Source organism: Polypterus senegalus, chromosome 7 (assembly GCF_016835505.1).
Source record: "Polypterus senegalus isolate Bchr_013 chromosome 7, ASM1683550v1, whole genome shotgun sequence".
NCBI lineage: Eukaryota > Metazoa > Chordata > Cladistia > Polypteriformes > Polypteridae > Polypterus > Polypterus senegalus.
The window spans coordinates 39,058,981-39,080,374 of NC_053160.1; the positions used below are offsets into that span (position 1 = coordinate 39,058,981).

Here is a 21,394-nt window from a genome sequence, read left to right on the forward strand (position 1 = left end):
GATTGCGGTGGGCTGGTGCCCTGCCCAGGGTTTGTTTCCTGCCTTGTGCCCTGTGTTGGCTGGGATTGGCTCCAGCAGACCCCCGTGACCCTGTAGTTAAGATATAGCGGGTTGGATAATGGATGGATGGATAGATGTGTGATAACAGAAATATTTAGCTCAATTTCATTATGTAGAAGTTGTGTTGCACTTTTATCTATGTGGACAGATATTAATCGTATTTATCATTGGTGTATGTTGTATTTGTATTTTGAAATATTAAGTGTTTATACCTGAAAATCACACCAGGTAAATAGAACAAACATAAGCTTTTTGTCTCGTCTATATAGGAATGTTATATTTACTTCTTGAAAGCTGTTTTATACATGTCCCATCTAATTCAGTGATTTTATTTTAAAGACATGTGGCCCCCTTTGGTCACAACAATGTGGAAGCCAATACTTCTCCACTGGAATTTGCTCAGAGGTACTTTCAGACTTCAGTAAAGTTCAGAGTTTCTCTCCTGCTCTACAAAGTAAGTTTTAAGATTAATTAAATATATTCACCTTTATTCATTTATTAAATCTAATAAATACATTCTTTTAGGTTAATTAAATATATTCATCAGTATTCATTTATTAAATATAATAAATAACTATTAAGAATTTTTGGAGAACAGAACTCACTTTCAGAGTGAGTACTAAAGCGCAGTGCAGTAAGACACCTTTTATTTTTATTGACAACATACTTCAACTGTTTGAAATTCTTTTACTGTCGTAAGGCATCTGATTTCAGGAAATTGAAGCTGCTCACACAGTACATGTGCCGCATAACAGTATGGTTTTTCTTTTTTTGTATTCCTGAGATGTTTAAGAAAACTCTGTGAACATATAGTAATGTACAATATGTACATCATCTTTTGAATAATGTCAAAAGTGCTGATATTGATTTGATATGATTTGACTTGATATGAACTTGCAGTATATGAACACATATATTTATACAAGCATCTGAAGACCACACCGTATGGTTAAGTTCAGTCCAAAGTGGTGGAAGCCCTGTTTTATGGCTTTATTAGTGTATTCAGACAGCGCTAACAAAAGGGTCCACCTGAAAATAACCTAAACCTTACACTGGAGCCCAGTGGGATCTTCCATGAAGTGCACTTAGCAAGTAAGCCTTGCTTAAACTGAGACACCAGGCTTATCTGAGCCAGTTTCTAGTTTCACCAAAGAGAATTAGGATTAGTTGCTCTTGATACGAGGTAACTATGCATCATCTCTTAACTTGGTACAGATCAGGCTAAAAATGAAGCTTAGTGTAATGTTGTGGATGCAGAGTTCACGAAATTCCCATCTTTTGAGAAACAAAATCTTGATAAAAGTTATCTGAGGATTTTTTTGTACCGTATATACTCATGGATAAGTTCTCTCGCGGATAATAAGGAACTTGATTTTACAGTATAATTTCTGGTATTTTATAATGTTGCTCATATAAGTTGAATGCGGACATACTCATGCTATTGGTACAAGGGATTATGATATACTAATGCCCAACTGAGAGAGCAACCAAGGAGCACACTGCCTTTTTTTTCTATGTGGGTGCAGCAATGCGCTGTATCAGCGTGTGCTCCTAACCTCTCTCTCTCTCTTTTGTGCCTGCGTGACCACATGGTAGTACCCAAGCTTTTCCGAAGCAACGTTTGCACTGTTTCGTGTTTTTAAATCTCACACCCTCATACACCTTTATCGTAAGAGCATACCTCATCTACGATGGAGCGTTCGATCAGAAGAAAAGCTGTTTTTAAATTAAAAGTTGTTGAAGTGGCGAAAGAAATTGGCAACTGTGCTGCTGCAACAAAATTCAATGTGTCTGAGAAACTGATACGAGATTGGAGGAGGCAAGAAGATGTTAAAAAAAAATGTAAGCGTTGCATTTTTGAACGGGCGTACAAGTCTGAGTCTGAATTTATGATCGATTTTTTGGGTTTCAAGACCCGACTTGTATGTGAGTATATACGGTATTTATAATGTTGATGATTTCTCATTTTAATTAATCTTATGTGTTGATTATAAAATAGTAGAATATTATAACCTAAACTATCAACTGATGATATAAACAACATTTAAATTATGTCATTCGTTACCACCTTTCTTGTCATTGAGTTTTTAGCTTATCTAATATTGCTGCTCTCATAGCTAAACTATCGTTTAAATCAATTAGATGTTAGTTACAAAGCGGTACAACATTAAAAGCTATACAGTCTACTAAAAAATGACAAAAGAATCTATCTATTTAATAAAAGTCTGTGTTTGTCCAGACCCTCCAAGCAGTCTGATAGGTCAGTTTGACTTTGGTGACACGATCGAAGAGACACACAAGGAGGCATAAAGGCATAGTAGCCATGCTGAGAGTCGCCTTTTAAGATGGGACTTATGAAAGCAGACAAGAGGCAAGTTAGGTGCCTTGAAGTGATGGTTCTTGGACACACTTGACAGAGGGAGTGCTGGGTAAGAGAGGTTCAGACACATGTGGATACTGAGGAAAGGTGCTGAAGGTACATGTAGGGCAAGAAATATCAAATAGTTTAAAATGTATATTCTATTACTTGTCTTTCGCAGGTAACATGGCTAGTTAATATTATATCACATTTAAATGCCATTCATCCCCATTGCTCATTTTGTCAGCGAGAGATAAAAGGAGAAGATACATTAATAAAAAAAGGGTTAAGAAAGGGGTGTTTCATAATGTTAGAAATGTCAGCTGTAAAGTTAACACTAAAATAGCAAAAAGATGTTCATATTAAGGTACAAGAATGGCGCACTTCAAGACCTTCTAGGATCAACCACGGTGTTCCCCAGTCCTCATTTACTAGATTTACAAATAATGATTGAAAAGAAAGCTCACTGTCATTTTTACTATGCCACAGAACAGTATTTGTGTGTACATTGTATAATAAGAGTAACATATTAAACAGATTCAATTGCACTCCTCAATAATTAAATGTGTTTGACCTCTTTATTATTTTTATAATAATTATAGTATTTTTTTCTCTAGTGAGACATTAAAAATATGAAGTGTTTTGTAATTGATGATATGACAATAGAACCGCTCAATTTAAAAATTGTCAATTCAGGGCTGGAACTCGTGATGATGATTGTCATACAGATGTTTGTGGTTAAAGAATGAAGTGCAGTAAATTAATCTCAATAAAATGCATTTATCCAAAGCTGCATCAGTGACACAGGATAGTGTTATTTGGGCTTCCTAAATGTCACAGGGCAATAGACTGAACTCAAGTGTGAATAAGGGCCGCACCAAAGGTCTTAGAGGCTAACTATGTAAACTCAAATCATTCCATAGCATCACTGCACACCGTAGTCCTTTAAGAACAGTGCTTCTAAACCACTGGGTCATGACCCACTCCTGGGTCACATTTGCCACCAGTGGGTCATGGGTTGCCATTGTTGGATCGTGAGTGGGTCACAATGGGTTACTTAAGCAATCGACAGCACTGCACAATATGCTTTCTCATTTCTAAGTCAGCTCCCTGGTAACACTTTTGCTTAGGTACTGCAAAAATGCATCAATTACTCATTTACTGCCATGTCACAAAACCACAACACAATGAATGAACACTTACAAAGCATCAGTAAAGTATCAATATTCATCTACGTGCGGTATGACATCTGATATGCTGGTAAAATTACTTAGGAATATGGAGAATTCACAAGTCTTACAATGACGTATGCATCATCAAGAGACATATGGCTCACTTAAGCCACCTCTGACTGGTGGCTCAAAGTGAATTTATTTTAGTAGGCCACATTACACAGATGAATTACCACTTTACAGATGCTTTGAAAGTATTATGAAAGTCAAAAGAAGCCATTTTTAAGGTTGTGTTACAATAAGAGTAAATGACTAATAGATGCATTTTTGTAGCACCTAATTTCATTTCACCCGGGGGGTGGTCTACAATTGTTGCTGGTGGGTTATCACATGAATTTAAATGGGTAAAATTGGGTAACGGGACCTTAAAAGTTGAGAAACTCTGTTAACTGTTAAGTAATCAGTTATTCCAATGAGGACAAAGACCCTTAGCAAGAATGACATTGGGGCATAGCATCGGTGACAAGAATGGCAGGTTTCTTTTCGGTTTCTAAACGTATGTTTGTTTAAAAATAAATTGTTGTAATTGTGAAGTGTGTTCTTCTATATAGTTTTTAGTTGCTACCAAATGTGCTTCATATTGCTACTGAATAATTACTTGTTCTAAGTTTTTCAAGTATGCACACAATCTAGTACACTTACAAAGAACCTACAATTCAAGCACTCTTTTGTTTTAAATCTGAATAATGGCAATAATATTATTTACGCAATCAAACGAACAATGCATAAATGCATAAACACTAAACCGTAATGTACTGCTATGGAGTGCCATGCTATCTCTTGCTTTTTTGATTGCAGACATTCTGTGCTCCTCTCTCTGCCGTGTAGGCTCCTCTTATACTGCCTCTCTATTTGGGCACAGGGGCTTTGAGCTGATTCTTAGGTGGCACCATTGAGACACCTGACTGATCGGCCTGCCTCTCCACGTATGTGTGGCACAGTCAGCCAGCACCTCAGTTACCTACAGAACGAAACACACTCGTACCCATTGGAGCCTACACTTTTTTTGGGGAGATTATTTATTTAGGATTCACCCAGTGCCATGGACCACTTATCACAAGCCACCAGATTAATTACAAGAGGGCTGTTATCTAAACACAGCTGTAAAAAAACAATTAACAAAAGATTAAAAACAAATATTTTGAAATTAGACACTTACAATACAAACAGGACAAGAAACAAAACTGCAATCAATTGTCTGTGCATTAAATATTTGCTATAGAACTGCCTGGTAGCTCTACTAACCCACCATATTACAGAAACAGACTGATTGCGTACCTCTAAAGAATATACACAACAGCTTTAAAAGGAAACTCCTGGTCTCATCTTAATTATGCCTACATGATTCCGCCAAAACGGATAATATTCTTTTATTTAAACATTAAAATACTAATTAATGATGGCTTTAAACTCCAATCAAATTAATTACATTGAGAAATGTTCTAATTTACTTATACAGGCAGTCCCCAGGTTACGTACAAGATAGGGACTGTAGGCTTGTACTTAAGTTGAATTTGTATGTAAGTTGGAACAGGTACATTATTTTAATAAATGCTATTGTTGACCGACTGTAACCAAGTGCTCTGCCAATGAATGATGGAGTTTCACCTCTCTCTGACCTTTTTTATTATTTCTATTTTATTTTCAAGGGTGATGTTTTTTCTCTTCTTTACTGAATCACAAGCACTTGCATCAGATTTGTGTTTCAGTGACATTCTTGAAGGGTGAAGACAAAAGGTTAAGATGAGCTCTTCTGCACAGCATTGAACACGCTATCACAGCAGGAGGCACCCGCCGTCAATATGTCTGATGTACTGACAAGAGACAACTTCCTGCTATGTACGTAAAAGTACAAGCAGGCTTGCTATTGAGAATGAATGGGGGCGGCGAGGGGCGATTCACCACCCGCCCACCACACAGTCACCACCACTACAGTATGCTGCCTGCAGTGTTCGCCCACTGAGAATGAACACGTCGCGGCCAAGGGCGGGTAGTGAATCACCAACCACCACCCCCATTCAACAGGCAACCACCTGAGGCACACTACAATGCTACCCCCCCCGCCGCCCTTTTCATCCTCAATGGCCTCCGTTCAGCCACAACCAGGTCACTGCTTGCAGCATTAACAGCTGCCCACCAAGAATAAACGTGGCAGCTGCATGTGTTGGGTGGGCAGTGAAATGCCCCCCTCCAATCCATACAGCCTGCATCCAGTGAGGAGCAGTAGCTGCGGCGACGTAGTGGGCGGGCAGCGAACCTCCCCATCAAGCCTCTATCCTGCACACGAGTGATAGCTGTGGACCCGGTGACTATGGACCATGGGTCACCGCTTGCCGCCGGGAGCCACCTGAGGAACACTACACTTCACAAGCAGCGAAATCGCCTCTCCTCCAGCCTCCGTCCAGCCACCGCTTGCAGTGTCTCCAGGCCAAAGATGATGGAGCGGCAGTTACTGAAGCACATGCATCGCAGCTGCTGCCCCGTTTGTAAGTCGTAGGTCGGATGTCCGTAACCTGGGGCCTCATGTATAACGCCGTGCGCAGAACTCACACTATAACATGGCGTAAGCACAAAAGCCGAAATGTGCTTACGCACAGAAAAATCCAGATGCAGGAATCTGTGCGTACTCCAACTTCCACGTTCTTCCGCTACATAAATCCCGATCAGCGTGAAAACTAACGCTTGTGCACGCGCATTATTTAACGCCCCAAATCCTCCCAGAATTACGCCTATTTGAATATGCAAATCAATATAAATCGCCCTTACGCGCAGCCTTCTGTGAAAAGACAATGGGAAAAGCACGGGGGGAAACATAAGAATTTCAGCGAATACCAAGTGGAGGCAAAGGAAAAACATACTATTTGTTCAAATAAACCGTGGTATAATCAACAAAAGGAAGTTGATTGAGTGGCATAGCGTGTTGGAGAAACTTGAAAGCTCACATCCACAAAATCGCACAATGCTGGAAATAAAAAAGAAGTCACATATCAAAGTCGCCGTGGAAAGCCGAGTTGTAAGCCCACTGTCTGAGTGTCATATGAAAGTTTATTAGGGTACAGAGAAAAAAGCCACACGGTGGGGAAAAAGCACGAAATGTCCACTTCAATCTCGACATTTCCAATTTAATCACGTAGTTTATTTTGTCATTAAAGTAGAACATCATAAAATTCATCTTAAAATTGTTTAATCAACCAGTTTCTAAAATCACATCGTAATTAAAGTAGCATGTTAAATGCTTTGTTTTGTATTTGATCTTCTATGTGCTCATTGGAGAAAGAGAGGGGCAGCATAGTTGCTGGATGAGACACATGTGACTGAGGCTGCACTTAGCAGGCCTGTTTCAGGAGGTGAGGAAGTGCAGCGTGAGCAGCATTGCTGCATGCCCCCTGAATGGAGATGTTGATGGGGATTAGGCGCCACAATCTCCATTGACATATAAAACCAGTGGATGGACAATAGAGGTTGTTTGTCTTGACTGGGTTGAGTGTCTGGCAGTCTCCAGAGCATATATGTTACATATATTTATAGTCTGCCATTTTGCTATTTTGGCATTTCTTTGTGTGAGAATCATAGTTGACTGTGTTTGAATTAGTTACTGTCTCTTGATTTGGATGTTGGAATTTTGTTTTTGCACCTTCTTATATTTTTGTGAGAGCATCTGTAAATAAAGAACACTTGATTTTTGCATTTTTTTAACCATTTATATTTTGATGTTTGTGTCTTCTAACCCTCCTACCATCAATCTGGTCAGTTCATGAACTACAAGGACCCCGAGTGCATTATTTCTATCTGCTTCTAATAATTAATACTTTAATTGACTATAGAGATTAGCTGTTTATAAAATGTGTTAAAGTTTCATCTGTAGAATTATTTTTATATTTAACATCATTGTATTTCAGAGTGCGGTGGCCCCATGGATATTGCAATTGTGCTGGATGGTTCAAATAGCATTTGGCCGTGGGCACCTATTCAGAACTTCCTCAAAAAATTACTGTCTGGTTTAAACATTGGACCAAACGACGCTCAGGTATGTGATTAAATGGGAACAGGAATGATCATCCTCATTTTCTATATAATTTTACCTGTGAATTATGAACATTTTCTATTTATCTCCTATATCAGTGTTTCCCAACCTTTTTGAGCCACGGCACATATTTCATATTAGAGAAATCACAAGGCACACCAGCAAACAAAAATGTCACAAAAAGTATACTTATTGAAATATAATGAAAATCTAGTCTCAATTTACTTACTTAGTGTGAAACCTGGGCCTGTTTTGTTGAACACAAAGCTGATATTCTTGCAGGAACTGAAGAAAGACACACACAAGATCTTCCTCAACAGCTCTGAGTCTCTCTCTTTTTTTCGTCTTTATAGCAGTCATGCTTGAAAAGCCCACCTCGCATAGATAGGTTGTAGAGAAAGGGAGCAGAACTGAAATAGCTTTGTTTGCCAGAATGGGGAACACATTGGCAGCAGTCAGCCAAAAACTGTCCAAAAGTAGATCAGCAAAGCTCAGTTTTAGACCACAATTTTGTCTCAGTTCAGTTATTTCTTCCTGCTCCTGCAAAGTAATGTCCTTTCCGACTGAAGTTGACCTGTATGGGTTCCTAACCCAGTCAAGGCAATCAGTGGAAAGTGAAGGTAAATAACATGACAACTTCTGCTCAAGACTTTGCAGATGTTTACCTATTGTCTCACACAGTGCAGCACTGTTGACACCCTGCTATTTCTGGGTATGTGGGAACATGTTAAGGTTGGCACTTTCGACATGTTGTTTCTAGAGTTGCACCTTAGAAAAACATCCCTTTAGTTTATCTGTACTTGTGAGCAGGTTTTTATTTCGGCCTTGCATTCGTGTGTTCAGGTCATTCAGATGTTGAAATATATCTGCCAGATATGCCAGTCTTGCACACCACTCGTCACTTGAGAGCAACTTAGCGTCAACATACTAACTGTCAAAAGTACACTTAAGTTCCTCCAGCAGCTCATACACACGGGCTAAAACTTTGCCACGGGACAGCCACCGGACCTCAGTGTGGAGCAATAAGACTTTATGTTGCGCTCCCATTTCCTCACACAGTGATGCGAAAATGCGACTTTTTATAGGTCTCATCTTCAGAAAGTTTATCATGCACACAACATCTTCCAGTACAGCAGCTAGGTCTGCTGGCAATGTTTTGGCAACGAGTGTTTCCTGGAGCAGAAAACAATGCGTCACAGTGACATCTGGATGTTGCTCTTTCACTCTTGTTTACAAATCCTTTGGTGTGCCTCAGCATGGCAGCTGCTCCATCGGTGCAAACACCTATGCAGTTTTGCCACTTCAGACCTCCTTGTTCAAGGTACTTTGACACAACTCGAAAAATTTCTTCTCCTGTTGTTCTTTCTGGTAATTCCTTACAAAAGAGAAAGTTTTCTCTGATGATGTCTCCATGTACAAAGCACACATTTACCATAAGTTGTGCATTTCCAATGATAAACATAGATTCAGCGATTTGCAATGCAAATTTGCCACTAATGCGCAACTTTTCCAAAACTATCTTTTCAATGTCAGTAGACATGTCTTCAATACGTCTGAAAATTGTATTATAGTAATCCCTCATTTATCTCGGTCAATCCGTTCCAGACTCTACAGCGATAAATGAATTTCCGCGAAGTAGGATTCTTTATTTCAAAATCGAATATTTTCGCAGTTAGAGCACAGAAAACCTGTTTACGACCTTTTAAATACGTTTTTAACATTATTAGAGCCCTCTAGACATGAAATAACACCCTTTAGTCAAAAGTTTAAACTGTGCTCCATGACAAGACAGAGATGACAGTTCCGTCTCACAATTAAAAGAATGCAAACACGTCATGAGCAGAGAATGTCAGAGAGAGAGAGAGCGAGAAAAGCAAACAATCAAAAATCAATGGGGCTGTTGGGCTTTTAAGTATGCGAAGCACCGCCGGACAAAGCAGCTGCAAGGAAGGCAGCAATGTGAAGGTAGTCTTTCAGCATTTTTTAGAGGAGCGTTCATATCCTCTAGGCCAGTGTGCGAACAGCCCCTCTGCTTACACCCCCTCCGTCAGGAGCAGAGAATGTCAGAGAGAGATAGAGATAGAGAGAAAGAGAGAGAGACAGAGACAAGCAAACAATCAAAAATCAATATGTGCTGTTCGGGTTTTCAAGTATGCGAAGCACCGCACGGGAAGCATATCGTATATTATCGAGGAGTTTTATTTAATACGTAATACATGCTCTGATTGGGTAGCTTCTCAGCCATCCGCCAATAGCGTCCCTTGTATGAAATCAACTGGGCAAACCGACTGAGGAAGCATGTACCATAAATTAAAAGACCCATTGTCTGCAGAAATCCACGAACCAGCGAAAAATCTGTGATATATATTTAATTAATAGTTAATTACATTTAAAATCCGCGATGGAGTGAAGCCGCGAAAGTCAAAGCGCAATATAGCAAGGGACCACTGTATTTGAGAGAGGGACTTGGGCTATTTCTTTAACAGCGCCAGGGCCGATCATCTCTTTTAAGATAATTTTGCAGGCAGGCAGTATTAATGTCTCTGCTACGGTGTGCGGCTGTTTTGATTTAGCAATGAGTTCAGCAACTTGGTAGCTAGCTTTAAGTGTTTTCTCACTTGTCTTGGTGGTTTTCTTCATTAACACTGCCTGTTTCTGAGTCTGTTCACGCAGTTGAATAAGTCCGTGTTCTTGTTTTGAAGTGAAGGGTGTTTTGTCTGGAGATGGCGTTTAAGTTTACTTGGAACCATGGCACTGTTTTAACAATTTTTCCCCGCACACCAGGCATAGCAGAATTGGCTCGGTTTTTTCCCCAGTAAAGGTGAATCCAAAGGCAAGATAACTTTCACTGTATTGTCTTGAGCTCACCTTTTTTTGCTTTCTTCTGACCAATACTCATGCTAGGGCCCTCATCTGGGTCGGAATTTTCTCCAGGACCCAGGTCAGATTGACCACTTTTTCTTTTCAAATATTTATCCATTGCTATTACCTGCAGCATTTTTTCACTCGCAGCATGACTATGTACTTTCATATTTCTTCTTCGTCTTCTTCTATTTTACTGGTGGCAACCCACTTAATTGGAGCAAGAAGTTGTACTGCCCTCTAGTGACAGCAGAACAAACAGGCAGCCTTAAAGTACCAATCAGGTGAAATTGGATAATCTTCCATGGCACACCTGATGATTTCTCACAGCACACTGGTTGAAAAACACTGTCCTATATAGATTATTAAAGGCTATCTGCTACATTGTCATTAACTTCAAATGACAATGTCTACTCATCCATTTTTAGTTTGCTGTTTACACCAGAACCCTCAATGAATCTCTGAGGGATTCATTCCCCAGCCTACCACATAAAGGATGACGGTGGACCCTCAGTGCTGATGTAATGGCAGCCCTGCCTCTTTTAATTCCACCCACAGAAAACAAGGAATGTAATTTAAAAGGCCATATACACAATACATAACCTCAATTTTTCATACCTACTTATCCAGAGCAGGGTTGTGGGGATACTGAAGCCTATCCCAGCAGGCATTAACTACAAGGCAAGAGTACGCCCTCAACAGAGTCCCAACCCGTTGTGTGGTGAACACACAAACAAACAATTTTTCATCACCAGTCCACCTAATATGTATGTCTTTGGACTGTGGGACAAAACAGGAGCAAGTGGAGGAGACCCAGTTTGATACAAGGAGAACATGCTAACTCAACGCAGGGAGAACCTGGGACACGAATACTGGTGTCTTTGTTGTGTGAACTGGGACCCGAACACAGGCAAACGGACAACATAATTTCACCACACACCGTTTATTTACAAGACTTATTTACAAATTGTGCTCACGTGCACCCCCAGTGCCTCTTGCACCGTTCCCCCAACTGTCCAGGCCACACAAGTCCAATGCCTTTCTCCTGGCCGCCTCCCGTCCTCTCTCCAGCTCTGTCCTCTTCCACCCAACATCCACTGCTGACTGGAGGGAGATGGCCCCTTGCTTCCCGGCAATCAGTCATAGCCACACCCCAGTGTGGCAGAAGTGCCGGTTGCACACCCGGAAGCCGTCCGGGTGTCCCCTGTCGTCTTCCCCCCAGCACTTCCTGGTGTGGTGGAAGTGCTGGGCTCCAGGGATATGCAGGCATTGGGGCGCCGCCTGGCGGTGGCCACGGGTCCCTACAGGGCTGGGCTTCCAAGCCCTGTACCCGAGGCCCCCAACATAACCAGGACGGACGCCCCCTCGCGTTCTGGAGGAGGCACAAGCCCTCCTCCGGTCCTCCTTGGACCACAATTGCAAGGCAGCAGTGTTACTACCAGTGTGCCACCATCACAATACAAAACAATTAAACAATATGTATTCTTTATCTACATACGCTTGGTGTGTGTGTGCGCCCTACAGTGGGCTGGTGCTCTGCCCAGGGTTTGTTTCCTGCCTTATGCCCTGGGCTGGCTGGGATTGGCTACAACAGACCTCCGTGACCCTGTAATTAGGATATAGTGGGCTGGATAATAGATGGATGGATGGATTACATAAATATAATAATTAAAAAATAACAGAAATAACAATTAAAATGAAAATAAAAATAAGATTGGAACAAACTCTAGTTGTAACATAACAAGAGGAGACTTGTGTTTTAGAAGGAAAAGTTACTGAGAGAATTGAACAATTTGTACACTGTTTGAGCCTCACTTACCCAAAGTGTAAATTACATGTAGATGTTTTAGGATGTTTGGAAATTGGGTGGACCACAGAAATTTGGGAAACGTGTTAAGCCAAAAGAAGAAGATGCAACCCATCATTTTTGGATTGACTTCTTAGATCACATGGTGTCATTCAAATCGTCATGAGCTTTGAATTTTTACAAGTTAGCTTCTTTGATTAAATAATTTAATGAAATACTGGGTTTATGTCACTATGTTTCCTAAATAAAAGAGTTCTGACACTTTTGGAACAATATCGGTTAATTACAAATAGATTTACAGGATTACGGTATTGCCTAGGACGTACTGTAAAAAAGGTCTGTTGAGTGTCCACACATTCTTTGTGTGACATATTTTGAAGTCACAAATGCACAGCCTGATGTCGCAGTTGGGACAGCTAAAATGTGTTTCTTTGTGCACTTTTTTTTTGTTGCTTGAACACCAGAGAGTAGAATGTCAGTGCCTGACCCACATGATTGATACACCCCCTTGCACTGGATCACTATTATTTTGCCTTTTTTCATGAAGCTACTGTTGCACCACAGTTAAGCTTCACGTGACTGAATTCACCACGGCATATTTGGTTGTACAGTGCTGTATCATGTATCAGTTTCACTTTCCATGTCAACGTCTGATGATCAATTTGTTTGTCACTCTGTCCCACTCATGAATTTTAATGAATTACCTTAGAGTTACATTAGATATATTTTTTTACAGCATAAAGTTATTTGATCCACTACATGGCAGTAGAATACTGAGAAAAGACTGAGAGGTATTCAGACTTAACACTATAAAGTGTATCATTACACTTCACCCCAAGCCTGACTCGGGTCTAACCGTAATTACACAGAATTCTGAACCCATGTCACGCTCGCAGTTAACACAGTGGAGGTTAATGAATAAGTCTATTTTGAAAAAACAGCAGGCAGAAGGTCAGTTACAAACTGGTGGATTTAGGAACAAAGCTAAAAAGAGCAAAACTCTATAAATATAATCCACAAACAAGCAGAGTGGCAATAACTGTAGATCACAACAAGAACTGAACCTCAAGACAAAGTTCAAAATCCAAAAAGCACAAGTAAAAAATAACTAGACATTAGTGGGTCTTAATGGTGGAGGTCAGGCAGGTAAGCTAAATGGTTTCTTCCTCACCCCTGCCACTTCATCATGTCACTTTCACATAATAGAGAATTTGTAACTTCATCCACAAGATACAGAGGGCTGGGGTAAATGGTGGGTCAAGGGTAGAGTCAGCTGCACAGCCCTTAACAGTCCTACACATAAAAGTAGGGATAATGGTCAAAATGTAAAATGAAGAAAGGACTAGTGGTGGAATGCCAGTCTGCCTCTAACAATAACATATTGGATCTCTGAATCAATAGCAGACTTTCAGCCAAACGATGCACAATGAAGAAGAAACCAAATAAATATTTAAAAAGTACAAAAGAGCACAAAATACAAATAGCTGGCTGTTGAAACTGACACAACCGCCACGGAGGGTTCCTGCAGGGTACTGTTATCTTTAGGCAAATTTTGATTATTCTAGACTCTTTTAAAAAAATAAAATATTTCAAGGTTCAATTTTTTTTTATCTTGTCATGTTTTCAGAAAGGAAGCAACATCTAATAACCGACACAAATAAAATAATAATAAAAGTAAAATCAGATAGAGACAACACAGGTTAAAACTTATGCAGAAATTCCAAAATATTCACATCATATGAAAACAAATTCTTTGGTAACTTTTATAGCTTACTTCTATAACTTTGATACCCAAACTGATTACATGATACATAAGAAATACTCTACACTTCTGGAATGTTTTACTACCTCAGGTCATCTTTATTATTTAGGAATTTGATAAGTGCAGGGAGCAGTAAGCAGCGCCACCATTTGGTTTTCCCAGGCACAAATTCAGAATTTAGGAAACCAAAACCTCACTCTGTAGTTTTAGAGTCTAAAAGGTTCACTTGAGAATGCCATTAAATTTTGAGCTATTTAAATTAAAGGGGAAATTTGAAAAAAAAAATAATATGCAAACAGATAGCAGATTATGCGTAGTTATTGTCTTTATGGGATGTTAAGCGGTTGGTTTTTTAAATCTCTGTATTTGCATAATCTGTTTCATGTGTGAGCACATGCAGCCCATAGTTTTGAAAATTAGATTTTATTAATGCATCTGTCATGCCCCTCTATGGAACCTTCATGAAACAAGTAATAATATTTATCGCCTTACTCTTCTGCTGTTTATTTTTCTTTGCAGATTTATTATATCATTTGAATAATAATAAGACCCTATACAGTAAACCAAGAGGTAATACAAAAAGATATTAGTGTACTTGGTTATTGACAGATGGCTCATTTCTTTACTGTTTTCTTCTCCACAGGTGAGTGTCATCCAATATGCAGTTGATCCAACATTTGAATTCAAACTGAACACGTATGCAACCAAAGATCAAATGATAGCCGCTGCTGCAAAAATAACACAAAAGCTTGGAGGTGAAACGAATACCTTCAGAGCCATTGACTATGCAAGGTAATTATTATTGTTTATTTACTGCTGCTAATATAGTGGAGTACAAGTTAAGCCCTTTACATGCCACATACTGTACATAAAGTACAGATTGTGAAATGATCAGTCACTCCTAATGGATCATCCTTTACTGTAGCGAGACATTTGTTTAAAATATTTTGTATCAATTGTCTACAATTAGATAATTACAATTATGTACCGTATGTTCTTGTAACAGTCTTTAACATTGATGTCAGCATGAAACGCACATACTGAGACGCTTGAGTAAATGAAAGGGGCGTTATTTTATTGAAAGCTTGTGCTTCTACACAGGACTGGACTTGAAATAACCAATTAACATCCCATAATGTTAAAGAATGTGTCTGAAACTATATTGTACTTGGATAAACCAGGTTGCTTAGGAAGCTGGCCTTCATGACTTAAAGAACAAATCTTGGTGACTTTGAGAGAGGGCTCATTGCAGCGGCACATTTGGCAAGAGCTTTAGTGGTTAAGACTGCTCAGCTTGCTGATGCGGAGTAAGAGATACTGTAGTAAATAGTCTGGGTGGACAAACATCATCAGGTAGGTAGGCAAAAGCACAAATTCCCTCACCATAATATTTCGAGTCAATACATAATGGTGTCACAAAGATGAGACATACTCAAGATAAAGGTTTGGGGCAGCCACCCGTATATTCTGGTATCCTGGCTGCAAAGTCATTCTCTTTATGATACGCAGCACTGAAGTGCATACAAATGAGTCCAAGACAAGACTGAGGGAAAAGGGAAAAAGGGCAGGCTTTTAAAGGGGAAGACAGGAAGTGAGGTCATGAGGATCAGGCACGTGTTCTTCACTCATTGGATCAGGCCCGGACGTGACATCAGGGGGGCCAGAGCCGGTAAGGTCTGTTTCCATTGGTTCGGTCCCGGAAGTGATGTCAAGAGAGCCAGATGGAGTCTCCAAGGGATGGTCAACAGGGAAGTGAGAAAAAGAGTCAGTGCACTCTGCCACACCCCGGCATGCCTCAGAACTGCCTTCACTCAAGCCCTTTAGCTGCCTTCCATGCGCACGTGTGTGACAATGGAAAGAATACAGCCAAGCAGCTCTGTATTATTTGACATCAAAGGCCAATATAAAGGGAGAGATGGAAGTTTAATAAAGTACAATCATTTGCATACAAAAGGGGTGCTTGTGAGCTGATCCCAAAAGCACAGTAAAATACAGGAAAATGAAAAAACTCACATCCTCAAAGATATGCATATTAGGCTACTTGGCATGACTTCAGTGTAGTGTATAAGTGGGCCCTGAGATCAACTGACATCCCGTCTAAGGCTGCCTCCTGCCTTGTGCCCATTGCTGCTGGCCTAGGCTCCCACCTTGAACTGGAATGAACATGTTTGAGAATGCTGTGTCATGCAGTATGCACTAAACGCTTTCTGTAATTTTTTATATTTTAGGTCACAATGTCATCCTCATATGAGAGCTCACAGTCAAGGTGGTGTTTGTTTCCTTGCAGGCATGCTGGTATTTCTGTTTGCCCCTGCGACCCAGTGTTATACTGACATTATACTGACATGCCATAATATGATAGAATGCATAACAGTGCAAATGCAGTTCATTTTCTGATAATTGCAGGGGTGGGCAAAGTTATTACTGGAGGGCCGCAGTGGATGCAAGTTTTTATTCCAACTCAATTGCTTTTAGTTGTCTTGCTCGTTAAGATTTTGAACACTTATTGCTTATTTTAGTCTTAAACAGCTGTATTCTCAGTTTTTAATTGCTCTTTATTAGCAATACGATGCAAATGACAAAACAAACCATCAGTTCTCCATTTAGCTTATTTGTGTGTATTTATCATGCGCTATTTGGTTTACTGTATATACTCACATATAAGTCGGGCCTTGAAACCGGAAAAATCAATCATAAAATCAGACCATTTTTTGCCTCCTCCAATCTCACACCAGTTTCGCAGACGTATCAAATTCTGTTGCAGCAGTGCAGTTACAAAATACTTTCACCACTTCAACGACTTTTTAATTTAAAACCAGCTTCATATTTTCTTCTAATTGAAGGCTGCATCGTAGATGAGATGCTCATACGATAAGCGTGTATGAGGACGTGAGATACAAAAAACACGAAACAGTGTAAACATTGCTTCGGAATAGTTCGGGTATTACCGTGTGGTCACGTAGGCATAATACATAGAAAAAACAAAGCAGTGTGCCCCATGGTTACTCTCTCAGGTGGGCGTTAGCATATCATAATTCCTTGTACCAATAGTGTGAGTTTTCCACATTCGACTTATACGACCAACATCATAAAATACCAGAAATTATATGGTAAACTCAAGTCCTGACTTATCCGTGGGAGAACTTATCCACAAGTATATACTGTAATTAAATAGTTGGAAGGAAAGTTAAGAGAAAAAAGTGAAAGATTGAGAATTACTCATCCGTTTATGGCTGATATCCTTAAAAAAGGGAAAAAAAATTAGGATATAAGAATGACATGACATGGCAGAGTTAAAGCACTAACAAGCTATGACATTTAATTATTGGCAAAGATTATTTTCTAATTAAGCAACAGGGTTGGAACAAAAACCTGCAGCCCTCCAGGACTGATTTTGCTCACCCCTGGATTATTGTACAGTTTGCTTTTAGATGGCTGTTGAAAAATTTCAAAAAGGTGGTTCTAATTTAATCAGTTTGTGGGTTTCTACTTTTTGTCTTCATATACTTTAGAAAAAATGCATTCTTGCCAGAGAATGGGGGCCGTGACGGGGCTTCAAAGGTAATGGTAGTAGTTACTGATGGAGAATCTCATGATAATTCACAAATGAAAACTGTGATCGGAGAATGTGAAAAAGCCAAGATTACAAGATTTGGCATAGCTGTAAGTAGAATTTTAATATACAAAACTGTAAACCTAGAATGTTTTAAAAATATAATAGAATCCCATTAGTAGATTATTTCATTCTTTTTATGTTCCCACTTTTTGATTAAAGTAAAGGTAATAAGAAAATGGGCTAAAGAAATGGTCAGAGCAGCTGCTTTATGGATCCAGTATCATTGTTTGTGTCATATGCCCGGTCAGTGACTTTGTGGATGTTGCACATTTTATGCGTGCTGGTTTGTTGGTCTGTTTTTTGTCATTTCTATAATTGGCTATGTGCATGAGTGGACTGGTGTTCAATCAATACTATGTGCCCAAAGGTATATGGACATCCCTTGTTAACAGGTGCATAATGTTAAGCACATAGCCATGCAATCTCCATCGGCAGTAGAGTGGGTCGTACTGAAGAGCTCAGTGACTTTAAATGTGGATCTCTCACTCAACATTTCGGAAAAGGAATGGAAGGCAGAAATGCACAGAATTCACTCGAGCTCCATATGTACAAAGCATGCAATTATTCAACTTAAAAAAAAACTTTGCTACCAGAATTTATGGGCTCTGCTCTGACCCTCTTTTAGCCAGGATAGGATTAAGTAAATTTAACTATGTTATGTTATGCAGACAGATAATGACACAATAGTAGCTTCAAGACTCTGTAATTTCGTCCTAGAGCAATCATTACAGTAGATGCCATATTGCATTATGACTTATGAAGTTTTTCAAAACTTCTAGTCAGGATTTGGATGGGGCATCAGTCCATCACAGGGCACATCTCATACATGCACTCATCCTGGGACAGTTTGAAATCTTCAATTAATCTACTTTATAGGTACATCTTTGAAGTTGTGGGAGGAAACCAAAATACCCAAAGTGAAACCCACACAGATACAGCAGGAACATACAAACGTCACACAGACAACAAAAGGGATGGGACTTGGAACCAAGGGTGCACAATGTGTGAGGCAGCAGTGCTTAATGACCATGCCACTTAACGTACTGATGCATTTCATTTGATTTCTATATTCATCTTTTGCTTTTTCCACAGAACATACTTTGAGGGAGATTGACCAGTATTGTTCAGCAAGGTATTTTTATGTGATTGAAATGAATAATCTTTTATTATGCACATCTGTTCTTCTGCATCTGTTCTTTAGGTTCTTGGATATTACATAAGGAATGATATTGATACTAAAAACCTAATCAGTGAAATCAAATCAATAGCCAGTGCACCATCAGAGAGGTACTTTTTTAATGTGTCAGAAGAAGCAGCATTGTCAGAAATTGCTGGAACTCTTGGAGAACGAATCTTTAACATTGAAGGTGAAGTAATTCAGTAGAACCATCTTCTTATAACAAAGTCTTTTTGATGTCTTTATTTAAGTGTACCACTATATGCAGGGGTCAAAATCGTCATTTTCAGTGTACTGTTATTGAAAAATCAAATGAATAATACAAGCCACAGTCTACACTACACTACAGGGTTTAGGATTTTTTAAAGCCAGTTTGTCTGAATTTTAATGAAAATTGATATTTAGTTTTTAATAATACAGATCAAGTACATTGACACCTCTCAGAATATTTGCAGTGACCATTTGGAACTCGCAGACATTTTGCTTGTTTTTTTGGTTACATATTTTAAGACGATACTTAATAAATATGTGACACGTGTTAGGCTTTGTACTATTTTTTATTCCTGTTTTTTGTTTTTCTGTGCCCTCTCGTTACTGCTTTGCTTCTGTTTTTTCTTGTGTTTCTATCCTAGCCCCTCACTCTGAGTTATGCTGTGGTCAATTGGGCTGCAATTACTGTACTTGACAGCAATTTATTCAGCACTGCCTGACTTAGCCAGAGTGCCATCCCATTAGTTCTTATTAACTTTTGCTCTTTCGCTTCTTTTTTTGCATTCCATTTTGTTTAGATTTCTCCCAGGTTTGGATTATATTGATTAATCAAAATTACTAGGATGATTTTGACTTTTGATTTTGTGTTGAGATATTTGGTTACTAAGCGCCCTTCTTCATTAAAAAAAAAGTATTATTTCACAAAAATAATTTATTACTTCACAATGATCATTGCATTATTTTGGAAAAGAAATGTTCTATCTCACAACAACTATTGAGCCGTTCCTTAAATGTATTGCATTATTTTGCAAAGATATTGTCTGCTGGTGCCATTAACATTGTGCACGTGCATACTTTGTTTGTGAAAGGTTAAGCATGTGCGTAGCACGCAATCAAGTGATAAGAACTGCACAAAAATTCTAAGTATACATTTAGTTTTAGTCAGGTTAAAGTTTAGTACGTTTAGTACAGATATTTTAACATAGACGTAGGAGGAGCAAAATGGGGTCATTCTAGCCTTATAAAGCCAGGATCTGCGTGGAGTTTGCTTGTTGTCCTAATGTCCTGATATTAGTGAGTGTGCTCAACTGTGGATGATTACCTGTTTTAACACTGAATACTGGAAATGTATCAGTAATACTTCTTAATTAACAAAATACATTCAGTACTTCATGTGCTGTGAAGTAAATAACATCGAGCCCCTATATCAGCCCCCGGAGATTTGAGGTATGAACGCTGGCTGCTGCACCACCAGGCCACAGTGTTTCAGAATATCTATAGCATATAACTGTGGTGTACAATGTGACCCACCGCAGCAGGCAATATCTTTGCAAGATACCACAATAATTATTTGAAAATAATGCAATATTTATTGTAAAATAACACAATAATTTTGCAAAACAACATAGTCAAATTTTTTGAGTGGCAGGAATAAGCTTCTGTATAAGACAATAAAATAGTTTATTCCCACCTTTTTTAATCTTAAATTACAATTTTTAATATTATTTAATTTGATTTCAGGAACAGGAAAAGGTGGGGATAACTTTCAAATGGAAATGTCCCAAGTTGGATTCAGCGCCTTCTATTCCAGCAAAGAGGTGTGATGCATTTTTCCCTATTTATAGTATCTTCAGTTGTAGGATAAGATTAGTTATTTTTTTCATAATCATGGCATATACACTGTATATTTATTTGTCCTGGAATCTGGTGTTCTTAATTGAAGCAATATTTATAAACTTAAAAATTGGTTTACAATGGCAGTCTATGGGGCATCAGAACTTACCAAATATACCCTTTTGAATCCAAGAATTTTGTTGAGTGTTGATCTATGACTTGAGACTTGGCAAATATAGAAAATGTACGTACCCATGTTATTTTTTCAAAATATAATTTAATGTTTAGAATCTCTGCTAGAAGTCTGTCTGTCCTCCTCATTTCGTTTCCTATTTTATACATGACTTGCAAAATACCCGTGCTTCGCAGCGGAGAAGTAGTGTGTTAAAGAAGCAATGAAAAAGAAAAGGAAACATTTTGAAAATAACGTAACATGATTGTCAATGTAATTGTTTTGTCACTGTTGTGAGTGATGAGTGTTGTTGTCATATATATATATATATATATATATATATTTACACACACACACATAAACATATATATATACATATCTATACATATACACACATATACATACATATATATATCTACATATATACACATACATATACACACACACATACATACATACACACACATATATACACACAAATACATATATATATATATAC

The 21,394-nt window shown here is 38.8% G+C and overlaps 1 protein-coding gene across 1 annotated transcript in view; it reads left to right on the forward strand.

The window, feature by feature from the left end:
• The window catches only part of itga2.2 (integrin, alpha 2 (CD49B, alpha 2 subunit of VLA-2 receptor), tandem duplicate 2), a 165,907-nt gene that overhangs the window by 80,785 nt on the left and 63,728 nt on the right, over nucleotides 1-21,394 (forward strand). The window contains exons 5-10 of the mRNA XM_039758501.1: nucleotides 400-514; nucleotides 7,551-7,678; nucleotides 14,750-14,898; nucleotides 17,619-17,769; nucleotides 18,924-19,089; nucleotides 20,631-20,707. Of these exons, the coding sequence (XP_039614435.1) occupies nucleotides 400-514; nucleotides 7,551-7,678; nucleotides 14,750-14,898; nucleotides 17,619-17,769; nucleotides 18,924-19,089; nucleotides 20,631-20,707 (786 nt within the window). The remainder of the gene's footprint in view (nucleotides 1-399; nucleotides 515-7,550; nucleotides 7,679-14,749; nucleotides 14,899-17,618; nucleotides 17,770-18,923; nucleotides 19,090-20,630; nucleotides 20,708-21,394) is intronic.